The following is a 16,355-nucleotide window of genomic DNA, read 5'->3' as shown; positions in this document are numbered from 1 at the left end:
TTTCATTATTTTCTTTCCTTTTGCCCCGTGCTGTCATTAGAAATTTAAACTTAACGCAAAACCAGCCCTCCTGCCTGCTGAACGGCGGACGGACTCAAAAGGAAGAAAACACCTTTTTTTATTGTTTCTTTCCCATCTTTGTGTGCTGAAAGAGAACTCACGTTGGTGACAGTATTTACTTTGGATACAGCGATCGACTTCTTTTTTTTTTTTTTTTATTTCCCTTTCTTTTTTTCCCTTCTGAATCAGACACGTCGTGGCTGAGCCTACCTCCTGCTTTTCCCCCTCGGAGCATCAGGGTTCCTATCGCAGCTGTCCAGGTTTTGTTCTCTATCAGAATTTTCATTCTGATGCTTTTCGGATATCTTAGCATCTACAAAAGAAGTAATCATCATATGCATAAAGCTCTCGCGATATACCTTCTGTTTTCTATAAGTTCCTGTGTTTGTATAAGCAAATCTGTTCCAAGAAGACTTTATCAACCGGTCGCAGCTTTGGGATTTTCTTTTTCCTGTTGAGAGGCTCGGAGCGGCGGGGACTTCTCTGAGCACGCGTGCGTGTGGCCAGGAGCACCGCAGGCACTCTGGGGTTCATGGTGGGCTCTGCTCCCCGCGCTCTGCCTCTGCTCACAGCCCTTTGGACAAAATGTACGAGCGGCACAAGAGGCGGTACAGCCTGTGTGACATCTCCAAGGTGGACAGGACTGTAGATGTGGTGTTGTTAAAGGTATGGTGGTTGTTTACGTTGCTTATCCTGTTCCTTCCTCCTCTCGGGTGCTGCAGGTTGGGGGTTCAGGTGGAGGAACTTGCATCCTTCAGCATGCGGATGGGCTGTGGTGGTGATGCTTGCCATGAAGTGGATAATTCTGAGATAACAGCAAACCATCGTAGCATGCAATCGCACTTCCAGAGTACCATTCTGGCCATCTTCCCCATACCACGGTCTTCTCTGCCCCTTAAACACTCCCATTGTATTTTGCAAACCTCACAAGTCGCAGGTGGTTTTTCTGTGCCGTTCAGTCAAGGATTTTCATTCCCAGTATTCGTTTTTGGTGTGAAATGTGCCCCACATCCCTCCACCCCCCCTCCCTAAAGATATATCCTTCTGAAAAAGGCACGGTGGATCCTCCCTTGCCTCTGTTTTTTGTTTATATTTGAAAGGTGTTGTTCTTATTGTTTGGGTGTGAATTTTGTTGGAAGATTGGTCAGAGCAAGAGCCGGGAGCAGCTCTTGGCTAATTGTCCCAGCGCTCCTTCGCTAATCTAAAATTAGCAAGCGCTCCACCAAATGGCACAGGGGCAGTCTGGGAATGTCCTCTCCCTAACAGCTTTTTGGAGCTTCAGCAGTTTCCTGGCAAAGTGGATGGAAATCGGAAAGCAGCCAGAGGGACTGCAAAACACAGCTTGCCTCAGATATCTTAACTCCTGAACGAGCGTTTCTTTTTGCCCCCCCCTCTTCTCTCTCTGTTTCCTTTTCCTAGCAGAGGCAGTGGGTTTCTGCACCACCATGGGGCTTCTTTTTCATGGGTTTTGCTTCATGCCCATTTTCAGGGCTGGTACAAAGCCTGAAGAGAGAAACATTTTTATTTTCAGTGGTCCTGACTCTAATTCACGTGCACTAGAATGGACCTAACACTTCTTAGGTTAATTAGCATTGCAGAAATAACTACAACTTGTTTTCTGTCCCAACTCGATCTTGTTGAGTAATGGTTGAACTTTTATCTTAATGTTTGAATCCCGTGGGATTCAGTCTCTAGATAAACCTTACAAGTCACTAAGAGCTGTAGACATGCTATGCGCACACTACTTGTGTCAAATCACTGCTTCATGAGACTGGGAAAAGAGTGACAACCTGACAACCTTGGTTGCAAATATAAAAAAAGGCAGTCTTTTTCTTCATAAAGAGTATCTGGATGCCTTGGTTGAAATGTAATTCACTATAATTATCCGACTTCAGTATTTCTGATGTCATTAGTTCCCTAAATTAGTTTTTGTTCAGCAAAGCTTAGATTTTATAACAAAGTATGGCTCTTGTTAGTTCCCACTAGTATTTTCCTAATTGAGTTTCAAAACTGTGGGTTATGATGTCTGTTCCTGCAAATGACTCAGTGTCCATACATGTGTGCATGTGTGCACGCATTGCTGCTCTGAACATCGGCTGCAAACAGTGCAAATGTTTAAAATAGAGGGTGCTGGTGACAGCTATGTTACAAGCAGCTTAATCTTGTTATTTAGTCATTCTTATGTTTTAGCTGGTCTCTATAGCATAACCAGTAGATTAAATTAAATTTTGATGATCCAGGGATCTAAGCCAGCATTAGACTGCGTCAGTGGCAGATCATCTCTTGACGTTAATGGGAGCTGGATCAGACCCTTAACGAGGGAGCTATTTGGGGTTTGGTTTTTTTCTTTGGTTGGTTTTGTTTTAAATTAAAATACTTATCTAGGTCACCATATTTCAATGTGTAGGCTTTTCTGAAGTGTCAAACATTGAGCAGCAAATAAATATCCTTACAGCAAAACCAAATAGAGTCTCCATTTACAGTGTTTGATTGGAATTAAACTGTAACAAGATACCTGCTAAGTACCTGGCAGCTTTCAGTTTGGCCTACTGATCAGCTTGTGCAAGCTGAGTGGTAGGTGAATATGTTCTTTTCTTCATTTGAAGATGAGAAACTCAATAATCATGACATAGGAAAGAAATGGTGGGGAAGGTAACTGGAACAAGTTGTGAACAAAGGACATCTTTTGTTGTTTTGGCTGCTATATGTTTATAGATGCTATTTTCACAGAACTGCAGAATCATTTGAGTTTGAAGGGACCCTTGAAGGCCACCTGGGCCAATACCCCTGCAATGAACAGGGGCACCTACAGCTGATCAGGTGCTCAGAGCCCCCTCCAGCCTGACACAGTTGCAAAAGAATTCTGGATCCTACCAACTATTTTGCAATGCATGTGCCTTCTGAAGGATTGCTATGTTGGGGCTAAAATTTTCCATGTTTAGATTATGCCTGAAAAAGTGGTTTGTGAAGTTACAGAAAAACCTCAGCAATTTTGAGGGCTGATGCACGTAGTTATTTTTTGCTTTAAGATATGTTTCTCTTCTTCTCCATACATGAACACGAGGCTGTGGGTAAATCCATGTCTTAACTTGTTGCTGGGGGTAGAATTTCATCTTTATTGTAGCTCTTTTTGCTGCTGCAGCAATGCAAACGTGATGTTCTTGGTTATTGACTACAGTGGTTTGCCACTGTACAGGAAACCCTGGTTGATGCAGAAATGGCATAACAATTTGACATCATCTTTCCTTCTGGGATCGCACTGTAGCAGATGAAGAAGGTGTGAGTCGGGTGGGATATCTGCTTCATGAATGAATAATTGTGCCCAGCTCCAGGCAGGGTAAAGCAGTTTGCACTGTGTTATTCCTAGGCCCAAAATGGGAAGTCTCAATGGGCCTGTGTGTGATTTGGCAGCTGTATCCCATGTTGTGCCTGCCACCACAAATAGAGCTGTCTGGGGACAGAATACAGATACCACCAGAGCTGGCACCTTGCGAGTAAACGCAGTTAGAGAAGTGTCCAAGTCTGGGTGACAAGGATGTTCTCTGCAGTTAGAGATTAAGAAGTAGGCTTGCTTTGAGAATGGAAGACTGAGCAATCACAACTGGAAATGTGTTTTTTTCATTTTTTCATTGATCCTGTCTGCATTGCAGCTCTGTAGATGCATGCTCAAGCTGTTACTGGTAAGCAGAACGTGTAAGTTTTCCTCCTAAGCAGGGAAAGAAGTTTTTAACGAGCTGCTCTTCAGATGAACAGATCTCATTGAGCTGCACCTTGTTCTTTCCTGCTTTGGGGTCTGGGGCTGAGGGAAGCACTGTCCTTTGCCGTTGAACTTTGTGGCCCTAAAGCAAACCTAAACTTTAATCCTGAAAACAGCATCTACCCACAGTGATTTTGTTCCCGAAGGTTCAGTAGTGAGAGGTGTATTTATTATGACATGGAGAACTTTATTTGTTCATGCCTTGTGTAGAATTCGAACAAGGAGGATAGCTTAAATGAAATGTAAGGGTTTTCACACAAACAGTTATGCGCCCAAGGTTAATTTTGCTCCCATTTTGGTCAGGAGTTGCTATTTTTTATGTAAAGCCATTGTTCTTATATTCAAAGCTTAATTAAAGGCTGTTGTTAACAGGGCTCAAATTCTGCTACTGGCGGAAGATCCCCCAGTGCCAAGGGCGGAAAATGTTGGGCAATGCTCACTTTCCCATCTGGGACATTGCCAGGAAGAAGAGAGTACTCTAGGAATTCAGAATTGCTCTTACACCGCAAAGTGCTAATTTATTCAGCCATTTAATATGTCCTGTGGTTGTAGGAGCCTCTTCCTTTAGTGTGGTTCTTTTCAGCACTGTGTGCTTGTTGCTGTGAGCAAGATGTTGAACCTCCATGAAAAACTGTTGTACCAGTGCTGGCATTCTGTAAATGTAGAAGGTTTGATGTAGTGTATTGGCTTTATTAGATGAGATAGATAATAGATAATAGGGATCCTTGTGGAATTGTAAGTGTTGTCACTTTGTCCTTTTTGAGATACATTGGAGGATGGTCCCTATGTCTTTCATCTATGCTGTAAAACCTTCCAGTAAGCCTAAGGCAAGAAAATACACAGGGAATCACAATATATATATATATATATATATAAAAAACACTGTAAGTAAATTGATATGTCTCAATGCTATCTGGAAAGGTGATTATCAAAGCATCGCTTTGAGGTTTTGCTTTGTGCAAATACAATTTGTTTGCATCAATGGCTGCTGAAGGAGGATGGTGGAAATCCTTTTCCAGGTGCCCCATCCCTCAGACAGCTCTTCCAAGAGTTTGGCAGGAAAGGGTTTAGATTTGCATTAAAACTTTTGAAACCATTTTATCATTCCTGATTATGAAATAGATTAGTTATAATTGCAGTTAAAGAAATAAGTTTAATTTTTGCTTATTTAATTCTTCTATAGGTTATTCAAATCTTTCCTAGTGCCCGTTACTGCTCAGTACGATGCACAAGTACTTAATGATACACCAAGCAAGCTCAAATTACTCTATTAAATGTTTTCCTTTATGCTAGATTGGAAGCTGGAAAAAAGAGAGAGAAATGGAAACTTATAAAATTAGGACAAAGTTAAAACAGTGTGGAAGGAAGATGAATCTCTAGAGATCTGCTAGGAAATGAAAGTTAAAATCACGTTCCTTCTGCTCAGAGATGTTTGGTGCTGATTTATACTGGTAAGCGTGATGGTGACAAGTGCAAACTTCTGAAGCAGGAGAAGATTTCCTGAGAGGTCAGCATGTTCCTGTTGTGAAATGGAAGAGCTGTCAGAAGAGTTCAGATGAAACCAGAGGGAGGAAGAAAAGGGCTTTTCTATGGTTATCACCCCGTCTAAATCTTCTGAGTTACAGGAAGGCCTGGCAGGTTTGGGAAGCTCCAGTGCCTGTCTTGGAAGGGAAGCTCCTATATGGGGACAGTCCCTTGTAGGAGGCTGTGAAGGGCAGGACAACTGGTCCCCAAAAGCCAGCACAACAGAAGTGGGAAGAGGCGACTTTGAAATGTCATCCGAGGAGGAGGAACAGATTCTGGTTTTGGTGGGCAGATTCTGAGAGGGCTGGAAAAGGTTAGAGAACTCCCCCGGACAGATGGGTGTGCGGGGGAAAGGAAGGAAGAGCCGGGGGAGATGCTGAATAGGAAGCGGAGGGAATAGGGGCTGGCGGTCACTAATCGCTCCCACATGATGGAGAACATCGCGGCCTGTTTGGCTCACAGATTGTCTAGTGCAGTCCTTTTCTTATGCAAAGAGGCTCCTGTGCTAAGTCACGTCGAGTTTCAAATTAAACGTCTGCAGGAAAACGTCTCTGAGATTCAGGAAATACAGGCGTGCGTGCCCAGAATGAACAGCACAACTGTCTGCTGCCTGCAGCCCCAGCTGCTGTCCCGAAGCCCTCTTTGGACATTCAGTCTGGTAGCGTTTCACAGGCACACAGAAAATCCTCCGGGATTCACTTTTTGGTGCCTGGGGACATGCTCCCATGATTCATTCAGCGTCTGAGCTGCAGATAAACACAGTCAGGCTTCGGCATGGAAAAATAGCTGGTTCTCTGCTGGCACGCTTTCAAATGCTGCATATTGAAGCTCTGTTCCCAGGGACTGTTTCACATTGCCTTCTGCCATCTGATCACCGCATCCTCTCTGCTCCTACCACAGCCATGTGGGATGCCCAGCAGCAGTGGGCTATAATCAGTGTGGGCACAGTGGAAAGCGAAGGGTTTTTTAATTGTCTTCTGTGGCCATCAGCCTGAGGTCCTGTTGTCAAGCTCCTCTTGTCCAAACAAGGGCTAAGGGAAGAAGGGAGGAATAGTTTTGTTATGTATGATATACAAGTGTCTGCAAAATCCCAAAGCAACCTCATTTCTGATTATCTCATGCTAGTAAATCCCCCCGCCCTGGTGATCAGGTGCTTTTATGATGGCTTTTTCCCTGCAACCCATGCTGTCTGCATCCTCAGTTCAGCTGTTGAGGAGGGAATGCAGTACTCGGTGTTCTGCAATGTATGATGGGTTTTGTGTTTTCGCTATCTGTGGACCACCCAGTTTCCTGAGAGCCGCAGTAAACCTCCCTTAAATCCTGTCTGGTCTCTTTTTGGCATAGGGAACACTTATGTATAGCAGTGGTTTCCTTTGTTTGTGTTTTGGTGGTGATTATTATTATTCCTGGGCTACTGAGATGAATACTTCGTAATGCTTCATTTTGTGCATTATCAGGTACATTTGAAAGAGCACCTCAAACTTCAGTGTTACTTTCTCATCACTGCTTTTTCTAGAAGAAAATAAAAGCAGACGTTTTCAATACTTGGCAAAGGACAGAGCTGGCTGGGTAATGGGAAAAATATTCAAATCTTTTTTGAAAAAATGCCAATGTCTATAATGCATTTTTGGGGAATGACTCAACTGGTTCTATTAAAGGAAAAAATATAACATTAATTCAGCTTAATTTAATGTGTTCTATCACAGTCAACTGGTTATAAACAATCTTGAATCTTCTAATTCTTTGCTTGCTTTCCAATAATTGTTGAATAGGGTGCTTCATTTTCCAGTAGTGCATATTAATATAAACCAAGAGTAGTTGCCATTAATTTGATGGAGCAACGTCGGTTTAAGAGTAAGAAGAATGAGACTCGGTGTGTTCAGGCAAGAGTAACGTGCAAACCATTCAGAAGGAGGCAGAATTTGATTGTGTATCAAGATGGGTCATTCCTTCATTTGTGTGGACTTGAGCAAATTTGCATTTATCCTCCCGTGTGTGTTCAGACTCAATGTCTAGATTTGCCTTTAATTAAATATGTGTGCTCCAAAGTAGGTTCTGCTTTGGCTCAAGAGAAAAGAATATTAATCTGATGCTTATTGACTTTACAGCTCTTCTGAGACTGAAAAATATGTATAAAAGCTGTGGTGAAGTTTAATTGCTGAGGTTAGATACCCCTGAGCCTCGTGAACAGGCTGATTCTTCCACTGAAACAATCAGAAAGGTGACTCTTGTCCATGCAACAGTTAAAGCTAAACATCTTTGTCACTCTGGAAAATAAGAAATCCTTCTTTTTATTATTTACTTAAAAAAAAAATCCTTTCCTCGATCTTCAGACTGCCTTTGCATTGCCTCTTTCACTATGCACCCTTTGTTAATGTATCTGTGACTATCTGCTGATGAAGGTGCTGTACTGAAGCCACTGTGTGTGTGCATATGGTGTGGGGCAGCAGAAAAGAGAGAAGATGGGTATGCGTGTGTGTGCAAATGTATATGTTTGAGCAGAGGTGCAGGAAAGGACTTTAGATATGTATGCATCGGAGAGTCTGACGGGATCTTATACTAATGTATATACGAGGATTCAATGAGCAGAGGCAGGGAGCAATTAATGGGAAGAAAACCAGGCTGTGGAATGCCTGGAAGCAGAAAGGGATGCCCAGGGCTGCTCACCAACTCACCTTGAGGCCTCACTCTGATAGAGCATGAGGCCTTTGGCTCTGCTGGGAAACTCATTTTTCCTCTCTGAGACCTTCCTGAGCATGTGCTGCTGCCTGGGAAGGTCATGACATCCTCTCTGCTGGAGGATTTTACTGGCGTGTTGCATGAAGGCCTCTCAGATTGTAGCCAAGCCTGACTTGGAGCAGCAGAAAGGGACTAAGTGACCTGTCAAAGGCTCTTCCAACCCCATTTTGTCATCACAGAAGTATGGAGGGGGACAAAACCTGATGAAGAAATATGTAGTGCAGAAAGTAGCTGACAGGTCTTGGGGGAGTGCTGGCTTTGTTGGAAGCTCACTAGAGGCCCTGGAAGGAGACTCTCCATTGCACTGCAGTGGGTGCAGGCCAGGCTGGGACAGCAATACTGTGCCCATCAGCTCAAGCGAAGAGGAGGAGGAAGGTGGGTTCTTAAAGCAGCGAGCCCCATCAGGAGTAGAAGAGTCCTGGGGTAAGGGATTAGAGTCTGGCAAGGAGGGGCAGGATGACTATGGAAATTTGGTGACAGGTTAGAGGCAAAAAAGCAAAAATTCTCTGTCTGTCAGAGAAGAGGGAAAAGAAAGCCAAAGAGAGGGTAGGGGAAACATTTGTCATGTGAAGTAAGACAAGTCATCCGTTTCAGCAACTGTTTAGCCAGAACATGTGAGTTGACCCTGTGTGTTGAAGCAAGTGAAGAGCAGTCAGGCGGGAGGGGAAACAACTTCTGGGTTTGGTCTCAATGGGATTTATGTTTGGAAAACGCGTTCATCTAGGAAGGACAGCCAAACTGCTGAAGACGAGAGAGTGAAGGGGTTTCCAGACCAGTTACAGACAAAAGCAGTGAGAAACGTGTGTTGGGTGAGCCAAGGGACATGGATAATCCAGCAGGCTTCAGGGTCGAGAAGTTGGACTGAATAACCCAAGTGAGGAAGAGTAAAGCACAGGAAGAAGGCTGAGCTCAGATCAGTCATCCCTACTGAAAGACTGGAAGTTACAGACAGGATGAGGAACAGGGTGAAATGATAAGGCTGATGTTGAAATAAACCATGTGATGTTTCAGTGTTAAAACGGGATTTTCTAACACAGTCATCACTGCAATTAAAGCAAACATGTGAAGTCAGATGGACAAAGTGCTTCTGGTTCTCACCATGACTTGGACACTTCTGTAGCCTTCTTTCTACATTATCAGAGCTCCCTGCCATCTTTAAGGTAATTGCACTTGGAGCAGTATGGGTAGTAAGAAATTACTATTCTTAAGGTAGTGAACCGAGACAGAAAGAGGAGGAGTATCTTGCCTGCAGTCCCACTACAAATGGAAGTGAGAACTGAAGCCAGGTTTCTTGAGTTCTCCACTAGTAGCTTAAACTCTGGCTCATCCTTTCTCTGAACTCCTGCCTTGCGCGGGAGCCACTTCTCCATCATACTTTCCACAGAGAAACAGTGTTTGGCATATTGTAGTGGTTTGTTTAGCGATGCTAAAGAAAATAATGGTAAATTACTTTTGAGATTTTTATTGTCCTAATGGAATGAAGCCATAACGATATACCCACTGGTCAATGCAGAATTAAGTTGCAGAAGAGGCTAACGGAGATGATAGCAAAAGTGGCCTTTCTTCTTAATTTGCTGTTGCCTTTTCTTTCAGATAAACCGTGAAAGCTGGTGCTCATTGGAGCCATGTCCTGACTCTTCGCTGCTGGAGCGCAAGCGGACAGGAGAGTCCCCAGGTAAGCTGTGGGTTCTTGGCCAGCATGCATACAGAACAGCAGCCCTCTTGTTCTCCTCACCGCTTTCCTCAACTTTTCTTTCTTTCTTCTTCTTCTTTTTTTTTTTTTTTGTCATCCTAACCTCAACGGGAAAAAATACATAAGCTAAAGAAAATGTGTAACGAGTCGTGAGTCACTGTTAGTACAGAGTTGCAGCACTTGCAGTGAGCTGAGTGGTGTGTCACCTTCCTAGTTGTGCACTTGAAATGTTTCAGTATTTCAGTTTTCTATCAGATTTCAGACATGGGATGGAGAAGACAGACGTGTTTTCTAGCCAAAATGATAATATAAAAAAAGAATAAAAAAAAAAAACCCAGAATTTTAAATTCACTTAATCCATATTCAGATGAAGATTAGAGGCTTCATGGGATCTTTTTTCCTTGTTTATTTATTTATTTATTTCCTAAAAGTTTCCATGATTTCCAGACTTCAGGAAGCAGAAAGGCAGTTCAGAGCCATCGTTCCCACACCCTGCCCACCAGTCCTGCATGCTGGAGGGTGCTCTCCGTCTCTTCCACAGAAAATCTTGTCTGGCAACTTTCAAAGAGGGGTTCGTGTCCAAGATAGGAAAAAAAAGCATTTCCTTTCATTGAATCATGCGTGCTCAAAACAAATACAGTAATTTATCAGCGCTCCGAATAGAGACTTTGCTTGGGCTTTTCATCGAGTACTTGTTTTACTGTCATTACGAGCAGAAATCTCACCTGAATCTCCTTCAATTTATCTGAGATACTTGAAAGAAAAAATGGGGATTGAATCACTACTAAATTGAAATTCAAACCCTATCTTTTCAGAGTATGGGCTAGGAAGTGACATTTTGGGTAACTGACTGACCTGAAGGGCTTATTCTAGCTAGAAGTCCTAGCTCCCATTGAAGCGAAATAAGCCCTTTTTTAAATAATAATAATAATAATAATAATAATAATAATAACAATAAATAATCCTGTGACTTATAGGTTAGGATAGTCATGATCAGTGAATAGCTATTCTGCAGGTGTTTTACAAGAGAGCCTGCAGTATCATCACACTGCTTCTTTACTAATTATTTCCCTGCATCCCTTGAGTCTAGGTATGATGTTTTTATGCTTTGGACTTTCTGTGCTCCATTTGGCTGCAAAATTACATGCACTCGTTTGACTTGTTGAATTTGTAATCATGCAGACATATGGGTCAATATTAATTATATACTTAATATCTAATACAATATTATGCTATGGAAATATATGTAGTATACAGTCAGCTATATCTTTAGACATAAATTAATAATTACAGTAGTACACATCTATAGCACACTGACACAAGTTTGAAGATGAGAAGGGAAATATGCTCTCTTGTCTGACTGCAACAGGAGGAAGAGCTCAGGCTCTGCAGGTGCTGGCATTCCAGAAATAATGTCATGACTGCTCACATGTCCCACCGTAGAGTCGTGCCCTGACACCTTTCTAATATGACTAATGCAAAAGTACACAGCTTGAAAGGGAATTATGACTTTTTCACCTGCTGAATAGTCCTGCAGTAATTAGTTGTAAGGAGACAGTCCTCAAACCTTGAAGGAAAACTTCAGGAATTGTAGCTTCTCATTTTCTGCACATGCTTTGGAGGTGCGTTGCAGCTACCTAGCTATCAGTGTGGAATTAGAGGGCTCAGCCCCGTGTTGGAGGGTATGAAGCTTTGGAAAATGTATGTAAAGGAGTTGTTTGGAAATTTTCATCCTAGGGCTTTTTACTGTGCAACTTTTTTCTTCTGTATTCTATGGAGAAGTGTGTTGCCATCATATCCTTACTGCATGCACCTCCACAGACAAACAGATGGAGTGCAGTAACGCAATAAAATGAGGCGTGTGCAGTGTGATGGGAGCTGGTCCACATGCCCCTGTGCTGTGACAGCGCTGTCAGCAGGGCTCAGAGGGTCATGGGTGGGAGCAACTGACAGACAGAGGTCAGCGTTGTGCAATGTGTGCGTGGTTCAAAACAGCAGAGCAAGCCCAACAAACTGAGAAAAGGTTGGCGAAAGAAAACATTGATCCTCCTGAAACAAACAAGGTGAGGGAAGAGTCAGGACTTGGAGGTGAACGCCTCAGCACACATGAGGGGAGATGTGGGGTTCGCCCACCTCTCTCTGCTCCTCCTTGCCTTCCCAGCCCTCTTCCACCCCTCGCCATCACTCGCTGGCTCCCGCCGGGCCTCTCCCTGCCGCTGTGATTTATCGGCTGGGCGAGGTATCCGTTCGTTGGTGCATCTGGACCATCCGTGCTCATTTTCCACTGGAACGTGGCTCGAACCCCTTTGTTTTTCAGTCTGGGCTTGGACAAGCTCTGCCAGCTGCCAGCTGGCTGGCCGGTCGGCCGCATCCTGGCCCGCTCCCTTACAGCCTCTCCGTCTCAACTTTGCTTTCTCCTTCTTTTATTTTATTTTTTTTCCCTTTCTCTCCCCTCTCCCTTATCCCCCTCGATTATGGAAAAGCAGTTCAGATTTTCCAGGTTTACTGAATGGGAAAAGGCTGAGGGAACACTTGCTCCTTCTCCAACAAGTGCTTTTCCAGTTCTCCTCGGCCTGGAAACTCCTCAGGAGGGAGGTGATGGGGTTTCCAGCCAGCTTCACCATCCCCATGGCCTCAGGGCTGCACCTATGCCTCCATCCCTTCCACAGGGAAGGGGAAAAAAAGTGGCTTCGAGCTATCCAACCCAAACCTGTATTCCCTGTGTTGATGTGTGAGCCTGCCACAGCCAAGGATGGAGTTCATCGGCTATAATTTAAGAGCAAATGAATGTTTTATTGCCCTGGCTCCTTTGAAGGAAGCTAAATGTGTTTTGGAGGCATCTTGTTTAGGTGCAGCGGGTTGAAAAATAACTCTTTTTTTTTTCTTAAATACTAATAATCAGCAAGTATTCTTAGCTGGGAGAAAAGAATGTTCAGTTAATGCCAAAATTGCCATTAATACCTCTGCCTGCAGGCTGAAAAAAAGTGAAATGATATATAGGTATTATGGATGCAGGCACATAGCCCTTAGGGTTTTTGGAAGGAATGGGCTTTCTCAGTGGCTGGGGTGCATTGCTGTGCTGCTCATCACCCCGCTACAAACAGCTGGAAGTATTTGAACTGGAAGGAAGAGATGTGATATGCTTAGATTTAAATGTCAGCAGTTGCAAAAGCTTGTGAAATTGAAATAAGTGCCCAATTTTTGAATCTTGAAAAAGTAAAACTTGTCATAGAAGTCTTACTGTTACTTTTCCAGTGGGAAATATAGAAGAAGCAATCAACTAATGGACTGATGAGCATTTCAAAAGCACCTTGGCATTTAAATGTTAGAGGAAATTAATTGTTTTTAATTGAGAAAGTTAATATTGTTGACTTTGATATTTATTGAGTATAAATCTAATTTGGCAGTTGCTGCAGTCAATAGGAAAAAAACTCTCCTGTTATGTTCAGTGTGAGGTACCTGACATGTAGCTTACCAGTTTATTTATATGTGCGTGTCTGTTTAATGCAGAGTTGTTTGTGCATTGTACTTCAATGGTGCATTCCCAGCCTTCAAAAAAGTGAGTTTTTAACTCTTGAATAAATTAATTAAAACTTTGTCATCCCGTTTTTGAGAGGTGGACTCAATTTTTGAAGCTGTGCTTTCTGTTGATTTAAACTCTTGAATTGAGTGAGTGTGTATGAGCTGGAGGTTTGAATGCTACAGGAAGGATCAGACCATTAACTCTTTCTGCTTTGCTCCCACAGAGTGTGAGAACTTCTTGGAGGATGGGCTGAGCAGCGTCTGTGCCTCATCACAGGGTGTCCTTAAAAGAGAGTCTGGCAGCGAGTCTGACTTCTTCTCCTTGCCTGGTGATGGGATGGAAGATCTTGTCTTTGGAAAGGTAGGGAAGTCTGATTGGGATACCGGTAAAAAAAAGTTTCAAGGCCTGATTCTATAAATTCATACTGCAACCTTATTGTTTTGGTTTTGCTGGTGAGTTAGAGACCTGGAAGGGATTGTCCTGGAATGGCATAGATGGGAAGGAGCTGGTCCCCTCTTCAGATGCAGCAGTTTGAGGGATGCATTTACATACACTGTGCAACCCCCTGATGTTGAATAGATGAAAGCACAAAAGTAAATCAGACATTAAATAGTTGAAAAAGCAGATTTTCTTGCAAGGTCGTTAACGACTGCCCGGACGGCATGGAAGCCATCTTTAACTAATGTAACAAAGAGCTTTTCTCCAGCAGACATAACCTCTGTACTGACACATTCAGAATCATATACTGTAATTCTCAGAAGAACTAGTGTTTTTCTTTAAATTCAATGTGACTCCCTTAATAGGAAGGAAACACTCATTCCAAACAGTTAAGGCCAATTCCAGGGAATAGCTTTGTTTCCAGGGTAACGTACCTCTAATGTCTTTTTGCGTGCAAGCTGAAGGAAAATGTTTTCAAGTTTGCTTAAAATCAACAACAGAAGTCATTACTAACCTTACTCATCTCAGTGCCTTTTGTGTTGCACATGGATGAGGAGGGAGGAGTGGGGGAAACCTGAGATACAGAACCAATCTCCTGAGCAGAGAACGCCTCCCTTCAGCACTGCCCTTCTGCCTTCTGCATCGGGACTGCCCAAAGATATTCAGGGGACAGTTGGCTTTTGCCTTCTAAAAACCACGTTGCTTGCAATTGATACATCTGTGTTCCTTGCCATAAGTAGATGATGAGAAAGCACACAGGAGGTGGTACAGAATGGACACAAGCCTCCATTGATCAGCGACCGTGTTGGTCACAGTCTGTTTTGGTTCTGCATGGCTTTCACCAGCTCAAACCTACCTCCTCAAGCAGATGCAGTTCTTGCTCTGAAAAACTGAATTTTTAGCCTAGGTTTCACACTTGCTTGCAGAGAAATACATTTAACGAAACAAAATTCTGTTTGGTTAAATCAGATGATGGTGAATATTTTCCAGCGGGACGGGAAACACCACAGTCTGGGCTAAGTGACCTCATGTGCTATAAATGAACAGTAAAGTCATTCTTAATGCATGTGGCAGTGCACAGAGCTCACCAGCCTCACCCTTTCCCATCTTGCTCTCAGAGCTGGGGGACCCTGGATTCTGAGAATATAAAGCTGTTTGGCAGAGCAGAAGACTGTCTTCAATTTGCTTGTGTAGAACGAATTACAACAGCAGACTTTGTCATTTGAGCCTCATTTAATGGTTGTATGGGGATGCGTGGGAGAATAGTGCTGTGAGAACACAGTACATTTTATAACGTACAGAGCTTTAGCTTTTTCCCTTTCTTTTATGTGGAAAGTTTGCTTCTCCAAACGTGCGAAGCAAAAATTATAAAGGATAGATAGGGCAAAGTAATGGCAGTGCCACAGGGAAAAGAAAGAGGTGGTGGGGAAGTGGATCTTCAATTGTCCATAGAGAAAGGGTAGAGTGAGGAAATTTTCTTTGTAGAAAAGGAAACCTCTTAATTTGGCAGCCCGTGCATTGTTCTCATCATTTGGTGGATTGCAGGCTTCGTCTAGAAATGGGTAAAGTTCAAAAGGTTTATAAGTTTAGTTTAGGAAGTCATTCAAAGCTAATCACAGCCCCAGTCAGCTGGCTTATTTGCCTCTGCTTTGCCAACTAACTCAATTCCCTGTCTCCTTTCTCCAAATTTGTCTGAATATAAAGTTACAGTTATTTATATAAGGACTCCTTGGGTGTTGTGAGCTTGTTCCTTAGGTCAGCCTTTCTTCTAGGCTACTGAGCACAGCCAGTGGAAATGCAAGTTTTAAGTATTTTTAATAACTATTCACATTATTGTTGGATTAAATCCTTTTTTTTTTCCAGAAAATACTGTAAGATTTATTTATTGATTGTAGTCAATTTGTTATAACTATATTAAGTACTGCAATTTGCTTATTTAATTGAGAAGTTCTGTGAGCATCTCAAACCTTTCAGCATCATTACTGCAATTGTTATTATTGGTCCTGTTCTTGTTTTCCCTTTGTGTGGAGCACCAGTTGATCTTTTATCTTTTAGAGTTTTGTCTTCTTTTTTCTTCTATTGTACAATCCACTCCTCTCTTAACTGCTAAATACATTAAAGAAACGTTGAAGGAATGAGCTACTGTCTGTCCAGGGTCTTTGGGATGCTTCCGTAAAGATAAGTTGAAATCCATGGATTTAAGCCCTGGTTCCATCCCCAGACCATGAAAAATTAGGGTCTGTGGAATCATGAAATCTGCAGGTGCTTTGGAGCGTCCCTGATGTGAGCTGTGGGCTCTCATCGCCGCCTCCTCACTGTCTCCTTTTTTTCTCTCGGAGTGACGCATGCTGAGCTGCATAGCATCAACTCCTGGATTGAGAAAGCTTTAGCATTAGAGCCCGACTTGCTTTTTTTTTTCAGACCGGAGAGGCCGTTGCAGAAATCCAGAAATCATGTCCAACATGAGGTCTCCTTTATTTATTTATTTGTTTGACGTCAGTGCTTCATTCCCACGTCCTCGTCATCCTCCTCTTCCTTCTCGGTCTCTGCCCAGCCGTCTGGGCAGACTTTGCAACACTCTCCTTCTTGGATGATTAATGCTGCGTGAGGTCATTTCTCAC

General features: G+C 42.9%; 1 protein-coding gene across 19 annotated transcripts in view; it reads left to right on the top strand.

Moving 5' to 3' along the window:
• Window positions 1-16,355, top strand: part of AKAP13 (A-kinase anchoring protein 13) — a 194,594-nt gene that overhangs the window by 124,986 nt on the left and 53,253 nt on the right. For 16 of the 19 annotated variants that reach the window (XM_046899348.1, XM_046899343.1, XM_046899346.1 and 13 more), the window contains 2 exons: window positions 9,674-9,755; window positions 13,520-13,656. In XM_046899348.1, coding sequence (XP_046755304.1) covers window positions 9,674-9,755; window positions 13,520-13,656 — 219 coding nt within the window. Of the gene's footprint in view, window positions 1-32; window positions 727-9,673; window positions 9,756-13,519; window positions 13,657-16,355 lie in introns of those variants that run through there. The other 3 variants (XM_040706419.2, XM_040706418.2, XM_040706417.2) reach the window with 1 other exon arrangement.

Source organism: Gallus gallus, chromosome 10 (genome assembly GCF_016699485.2).
Source record: "Gallus gallus isolate bGalGal1 chromosome 10, bGalGal1.mat.broiler.GRCg7b, whole genome shotgun sequence".
NCBI classification, from domain to species: domain Eukaryota; kingdom Metazoa; phylum Chordata; class Aves; order Galliformes; family Phasianidae; genus Gallus; species Gallus gallus.
This window is presented reverse-complemented; position numbering and strand designations above follow the sequence as displayed.